The sequence below is a fragment of the Desarmillaria tabescens genome (genome assembly GCF_030435595.1).
Source record: "Desarmillaria tabescens strain CCBAS 213 chromosome Unknown EV420scaffold_134, whole genome shotgun sequence".
Classification (NCBI taxonomy): Eukaryota; Fungi; Basidiomycota; class Agaricomycetes; order Agaricales; family Physalacriaceae; genus Desarmillaria; species Desarmillaria tabescens.
Window position 1 is genome coordinate 25,022 of NW_026848433.1, and position 7,353 is coordinate 32,374.

Sequence of the window (7,353 nt, forward strand, 5' to 3'; positions counted from 1 at the left end):
AACACGCCTCACAAAATGTCGATACACCGCGGGAAGTTAAATACTCGGAACCGGGTTCAAGGTTGCATTATCTTCTTGTTCTACGAGTGATGCACGTCAAGGTGGCAGCGTGGGTGTCCTGACATGGGCTACGATAAGAGTGAGTACGGCTGAATGATGTGGGTGACAGAAGGGGGACCTACTACTCCGAATACGCTCTCGTCAACTCTCTTCCCTTTGCTCCAGTTTTCGAAAGCGTTGCCTTGACATAGTTCGTTTGGTTTGTCGTTACCCGAACAGAGGTCTGCTGTTTTAGCGCCAAAACCCGTACCCTCAACGTCAACGTGAGAGTAGAAAATGTCGGAATTTTCGCTATGAGCACACAAGCCATAGAGTTCTCATCCAATCCGTCTTCAAAGTCCAACAATGTCGATGCCTGGTTCCCTCGGTGTGTCCATCGCGGGGAAATCAATCTTGGTCTTGAGCATTTAGTAGTCCTAATCAAAGGTCAGAACTCCACAAGTGACGAGGCCGTGAATCGTAAATTCGGTGTAGTCGTTGGGAAGGAACCCAAGAAGCTTGACGTCACCAAAAACCAAACATGCCCTGCCCACCAAACAGACGCGCCCACTGATTCTTTCTCCTTGAACAAACAGCAGAGCGAGTGATTGTGCCGAGGTCGTAGAGGGTAGAGTGAACGTTCGGTGATGGTGTGATAGTGGGCGGAGACAATGACCTGTATATCCCATCTGATTATCTCTCCCTTTTCCTATCCAACCTCTTGGGCGTATTTAGCGGTGTTCATACCTTTAGATATCCATTTGAGTGTTATTTGGGGTGCACATACCAGAACGCCTTTCTGCTCATCCACATGTGCACCATTCCCTCCCCCGAGTACCCCACTCACACCCTCCCGACCTACCAGACACCTTTGAGCGTCGGTAACACCACCACCACCACCACCTGACACCAGCTCATTTCCTCCTCATCACCACTGCCCTTCACCGAGACGCGTCTCTGTTTCTTCTGCACCGCAGCTTGTCCTGGCCATTTACCCCACACATGATCCCGTAGCCGACTGGGTCAAAGCCGCGGAACTGCTCCAATCCGAAAGCTTCTTACCACGGAATCCGTCCTTCCTACCGCGTCGTCAATGCTCTCTGTCTCAATCGCTCAGCCTTCGCGTGGGCTTAAAGGCCCTGCCGATGCCGTTGCAGACGGTGCTCTGTTGTTACGTCCACAGATGGAGTCCCTTGCAAGGGATTTCATCTGTGCAGTGGTTACGTCCGCAGATGGAGTCCTTTGCGAAGGATTTCATCTGTGCAGTGGATACGTCCACAGGAGGTGTCCTTTGCGAAGGATATCGCCTGTGCAGTGGTTACGTCCACAGATGGGATCCTTTCCGAAAGATCTCACCTGTGCAGTGGTACTCGGTTGTTATGTCCACAGGTGGTGTCCTTTGCGAAGGATCTCACCTGTGCAGTGGTACTCGGTGGTTACGTCCGCTGGTGGTGTCCTTCGCGAAGGATCTCACCAGTCTGGTGGTACTCGGTGTTTCGTTCGCAGGCAGTCTCTTTCTCGAAGGAGCTTGCCTGTTTCGCTGTTCTTGGTTTCCGTTTCATCATTTTCATGGGCTAAGGCTTGAGCAAAACAACGGACCTCGTTTGTTGTGCGCACATGATGCTTGTGTTTCGTTCCTGCAGTCTGTGGTTCTTTGTTTCTTGGTGGATGATTCGTATGCTCCCATTGTCCTTGATATCTTCTCATTGCTGCTGACCTTCCATACACCTCATGGTCCGTGCACCATGTCTCACTCTCCCGTTACGCGTTTCACATTTGTTCACATGTTCTTTCACTGTCATTGTTGACGCACATGTCTCATGAGCCATTTCATAACACTCCTCCTTTTGGACGGCACTGATTCTTATTAAGGAGTCATACACTGCACCGGATTTTCGAGGTATACACCAATGCTAACTGGTTCTCCGTGTTCGATTGTGCTCATCCCCATCACTTTTCATTCAATTGTGTACCCTGCAAAGAGTCTCTACTCCGCGAGACGCACTCAACAGTGTGATTACAACGGTATGAGCCTTTGCAGCCACAGCGCATGGTTCGCCATGTCAGGGCTGTGGACCCGGCCGTTCCTTATTGGGACCTGGCGCCGGTAACACCACCACCACCACCACCACTGCTCCAGTCGTTTCCTTCTCACCATTCTAACTCTGTTCCGTGCAGCATCTTTCTTGTTTTCTATCCTCTTCTCTCTCTCCCTACGCGTCGATTAGCTCTACCTCGCAGAAGCAGCAAACGAAGACTGAACACGGCGCTCCAACAAGAACCGGCCTCTGACAAATGAAAGCTCACGACAGCGTGCTTATATGAATTTCGGGGGCACGGCAGAGGCTGAGCGAAGTGAAGGAGGATTTGGTTTCTGAGGAGATCGGTGTAGGCATCCCTTCGAACACTATCAGAAGGGATATCGGCTCGATATCATTGACGGCTCCGCCGGCGACACACTGGACCTACTGCAACACGATGGTTCCCTGCTCCCGTTTCTCTGCGCATTGTATATCAACCGATTTCACGATCCCGTCGAGCTGTCCACCTTCTACATCTCTACATTCCGGCTGTATGTTGATGTCAATGCTCTCCCATCTTCTGTCGCATCCGGTGTTCGTTGCGATGAGCTCGAGGGCCAGCCCGTAGGTGCAAAATGTATGGATAGAGACGACTGCATGGCAAGATCTTTGGGGTATGTAAAAGTCATCGGGTTTGCGTAGTGCAATGTGATCTGACAGGCGCTTCAAAGGGTTCTTCTTTCCTCCATTATCAACTACGACGACGTACACACGTTTGGGAACAATTCGGTGAGCTGATCACGAATAACCGTTATAACCAAAGTTAATGAACCTACCCAAGTGACATCCGATGAATGACGGAGCACCCTAGTCGTCCTCATCGATTGATATCATTTGGTCTGCGCTCTGGTGACTTAGCTGCTGTAACCAACAGCGTACGTTCAATGCTATATCGATTATCCGCAGCGCACCTCCACCCTGGTAGATCCAAAATCATGTGTCGTGAACGACCTCCGCGTCTTCGAACTCCCATGTGACTTTTATAGTCAAAGCTACCCCTCCATGGTTAGGAGGATATCCCACATCAATCGACGATGCTGAAAGATCGCGATATCGTTTCCAACACCCTAACGGCACTGCATCCATACTATAGTCCCAAATATTCACAGCCAGCTTGTATTGACCAACATGTGTCTGATCAGGGTGTACCCACTCACAGTTGACTTACGTTTGTCTTTTCCTAACATCCAATCTGGCCGAACCCTGCTCGTCGAACATGTACATAAACACTATGCTTCCTCCAACTGGTGCTTACCTCTCCGTTCACATCGACAGTGATTCTGGCTGGGAGCAGCACACTCTCCTTCGACTTTGTCGTACATTATATTTTCCCAATCTCGGACACGTTTGTTACTCCGACGTTTCATCGTGCAACAAATGTTGGGGGAACATCGTCGTAGAAGGCTCGTCAGTAGTATTCCCCCGACCACTGCTACAGGCTATCAACATGCCTATCTAGGACAGTTCAGATTCAGAGAAGATCCCATGGAATACAGGAGCTTTCGACGGATTATAACGGCATCACTCCGTATGGGGTCCGATAAGATGGTATCTATGCGCATTGTTTGCGGGTTTCGTTTTTGGTGCCGACTGGACAGGTTATTGCATCAGACACGACGTACACTGATTTACAAGACTCGTTAGCCCTGCAAAGAAACGACTTGCTGGTATACGTACTACGGGATATGACCGTGAATTTTTCTCTCAGATAGCGTTTCGGCCTACTAATCATTTTCTTAGGCAAAATCATCTCCAGAGGAAAGAAATGTATCGTGTGCATTATTTATCACACGCGACGATTCCGTCGCAGATTTTACTACTGCGTCCCCCGGGTTCATCATTCGACAGTACTATCCGATATCAGGTATCATCCTTGTCAAACTCACTATTATCTTCATCTGATTTTGACTTCAGTGGCGTCTCATCACCGTGTATGCTGTACCATACAAATCGTTCCGCCATCAGTAAAGGCATTCGCGCGGAACGAGCCTGGGGCATCGCGTGTTTACTAGTCCAATAGCACTGTTCCTGTTCTGTGTAGACGGACTCAAATTATTTGCTATTTCAATAGAACACTAACTTCAAATAAGGTTCATTTTTCAATGTATAGGGCGGGATGGCCTGAGCTGACTCTGAAGAGACTGCTGCTACGCTCGCTGAGGATTGCGTTAGGAACAGAAATGTCATCGAAGCCCAAAGCACCTAACTATGACCAGAAATGACAAGCATCATGACTGCTAATCTCGATTTCCCTTAGACGCCGCAGGTGTACACCACCCACTCTCCCGACGTATCTGCAGGAATCGCGGCCTTTCAAAATGTGTTGGAAGTACAGAGGAGAGTATGTGAGAGAGAGAATTAATTAGCCTCTCGAGGGAGAGGCATCGTACTTAAATACAAGTTGTACTACTTCTAGAATTTACTACGGATTACTATATGTGTCTACTATTGTGGTTAAATGTTCATGCCGCTTAGTCATGCCGAAGCTTCGAGTGCATTCTAGCACTAACTCGGGATTGCTATCCCAACACTCCCCCTCAATTCCGAGTACCTAGAATACCTGCAGATAAATATTCATGTAATGGTCTTGGTAGTCCTTTAGTGAATATATCTGCTAAGTTCTCCTCTGAGGCGCAGTGCTGAACTTTGACTTCATTTGAAGCCATGCGCTCGCGAACAAAATGATGACGGATATCAATGTGTTTTGATCGTGCGTGGAAGGAATATTGGGTTCTCAGCGAATTTGATCACTGATTGATTGTTGACCATAATAGTAGTTGCACCATCAGGTGGCAACCCTAATTCGGTTAGAAGCGCTCGCAACCATATTACTTCTCTAGTTGTGTGCATGAGGGCCATATACTCTGCTTCCATAGTGGATAGGGCTACGGTGGGCTGTTTCTTTGAACTCCAAGTAACAGCTCCCCCTGCATAGGTACAGACATAACCAGATGTTGATCTTCTATCTGTTCTGTCTTCTCCCCAATCTGAATCTGAATAGGGTATCAGTTCATCTGTAGTCCCTCCATATGTAATTCCTAAGTCTAGAGTTCCCTTCAAGTAACGGAAAACTCGTTTGAGGGCTGTGACATGCTCAGCAGCCGGATTCTGCACATATTTGCTTAATTCCATGACAGCATGTGCAATATCGGGCCAGGATCCATTTGCCGCATACATCAGAGATCCGACACCAGTGTGGTAATACTGTCTGGTGGCTGTGTCAGTGCCTCGGGAGTCACCTTCGGGGATTTTCTCTAGCTGTACATTCGGGTCCATAGGCATTTTGACTGGTTTACAGTCTTTCATGCCCATTCTCTCGAGTACCTTGAGAATATATGCCTTCTGGGATAAGGTAATAGTGCCCTTCTGTAACCCAGATGCCGGTTACATCGGCTATTCCCGATGTGACATAGATACGAGGGATTGCCATGTCACGTCTCTTTAGTTTACCACCACCATCTGTACCGTCGTCTCACGAATACCGAGCTGGTTCCTTGCACATCTGTGTGAACGAGTTCTTCAGTGTAGCTCCGTGGCTACGAGCTTCCACTTTTTTTTGCAATCCAACTTGCTCTCTTCTTTCGCTTTCGTTCCCACACTGGACGCTGCCACGTCATCACGCCATTTCACGCGCCGTACCGCGCAGCAGTACCACCTACCCGTCTTTGAAGCCTTGGACGATCCAGACTTACATCAACAACCCGACAAACACGCTACAGACCCTCGTCTATCTCCCGTTCCCAACCATTCATCATCACCATTGACTGAACTTGATTCTTCTTGCTCGCCTAGCCCTCAACCAATGTCTTCGAAATTAGATCTCCCTACCCTCGCCAATGTCACCTCGATTGCTGCACTCACATGGCTGACTCGCTGCGCAGACTCCTTTGAGGCCTGGTCTGCTCTCAATGCCGATAAGAAGATCAAACTCGAGACGCAAATACTAGTTGCTGGATTGAAGATGGAACATGCTGAGGCCGCTGCTTGGTGGAATGAGAACCGGGAGTCGTTAAAGAAGCTGGCATCATGGGATGAGTTTGTCGCAAAGGTGAAGGATCATTTTGTCCCCTCCAACTGGCGTTTGGATGCACTTGCTGCCTTCTACTCGGTAAAGCATGCACCTGGGACGGACTTCCAGTCTTTTGTGTCAGACCTCCAAACTGCGCGGAATGCCCTCGCGTCTGCTGGCACTGGCTACACCATCACCGACTCTTCTGTCAAAAATCATCTGTTATTCTTCGCGCATCCCATTTTATCCCTTCGCGTCCGTAGTACTACGGGTTTTGCGTCAGTCTACGGAACCATGAAGCTTGATGCCTTGGTCAATCTGATGTCTACGACTTGGGCGAGCCTAATTGCAGAGAACGTCGTTCGAATCAAGAATGTTCAGACTAGTGACCAATCCCATGCCATTCCGACTGCCCACATCACTTCTACCCATCCCACAGCATCTACGGCCGCGTCAAACGGTTCACGTTACCCTTTTCCGGATCTTTCCTATGCCGAGAAAGAGGCTCTTCGGGCTTCTGGAGGTTGTTTCCATTGCAGGAAGACCCCATCTTCGCCGAACTGGACGCAGCACAGCGCACGTAACTGCCCTGGAGATTCAGCTGCCGGTGTCGCTCCACGAGCCACCTGCCCTCTACTCCCTCACCAACGAGTAGCTGGAATTACTTTTGGGGATGCCGAGATCCCGGAAACGCCAGGCTCCTTTGTATTAGATGGACCCGACTCTTCGGACTCAGACTACGACACCGACCATGACTTTGACTAAAGATTTCCCTCACTACCCGTTGTCTTTCGCATCGCTTTCGTACTCGCTTTTCTTTGATTGCTATCGTCTTCAGCCATGTTGCAATATTTTGGTCACTTCTGTCCTTATGTTCGCACCCGTGAAAGATAATACTTTCCTTGTTCGTTTCGTCCATGACAATGGTCTTCATGTTCCAGCGTTCCTTTTTCTTTATGTTTCTTTCTACTTGGACTAGTACGTTTGTTTTTTTTAGAGTGGGGAGGAGTGTAACCCGGATGCCGGTTACATCGGCTATTCCCGATGTGACATAGATACGAGGGATTGCCATGTCACGTCTCTTTAGTTTACCACCACCATCTGTACCGTCGTCTCACGAATACCGAGCTGGTTCCTTGCACATCTGTGTGAACGAGTTCTTCAGTGTAGCTCCGTGGCTACGAGCTTCCACCTTCTCCCAATTTCTGTCTATCTTCATGCCCA

The 7,353-nt window shown here is 49.0% G+C and overlaps 2 protein-coding genes across 2 annotated transcripts; both read left to right on the top strand.

Annotated features, from left to right (window-relative positions):
- Nucleotides 1-1,484: 1,484 nt before the first annotated feature.
- EV420DRAFT_1591381 (uncharacterized protein) lies at nt 1,485-1,918 on the top strand (the record flags this gene model as incomplete). Its single annotated transcript, XM_060474923.1, has 1 exon — nt 1,485-1,918. A coding segment is annotated over one exon (357 nt), but the record flags the coding sequence as incomplete, so codon positions are not given.
- A 3,569-nt stretch (nt 1,919-5,487) lies between these two features.
- On the top strand, nt 5,488-7,046 carry EV420DRAFT_1591393 (uncharacterized protein). Its single transcript, XM_060474924.1, has 4 exons — nt 5,488-5,644; nt 5,767-6,709; nt 6,731-6,780; nt 6,811-7,046. The coding sequence occupies exons 1-4, from the start codon at nt 5,549-5,551 to the stop codon at nt 6,892-6,894; spliced, it is 1,173 nt and encodes a 390-aa protein (XP_060322148.1). The 5' UTR covers nt 5,488-5,548; the 3' UTR covers nt 6,895-7,046.
- Nucleotides 7,047-7,353: the final 307 nt, after the last annotated feature.

Coding starts and splice junctions, on each gene's coding strand:
- EV420DRAFT_1591393 (XM_060474924.1), top strand. CDS start 5,549: ATGTCACGTCTCTTTAGTTTACCACCACCATCTGTACCGTCGTCTCAC. Junction 5,645..5,766: donor GTGTGAACGAGTTCTTCAGT/GTAGCTCCGTGG, acceptor CGTACCGCGCAG/CAGTACCACCTACCCGTCTT. Junction 6,781..6,810: donor CTCTACTCCCTCACCAACGA/GTAGCTGGAATT, acceptor GGGGATGCCGAG/ATCCCGGAAACGCCAGGCTC.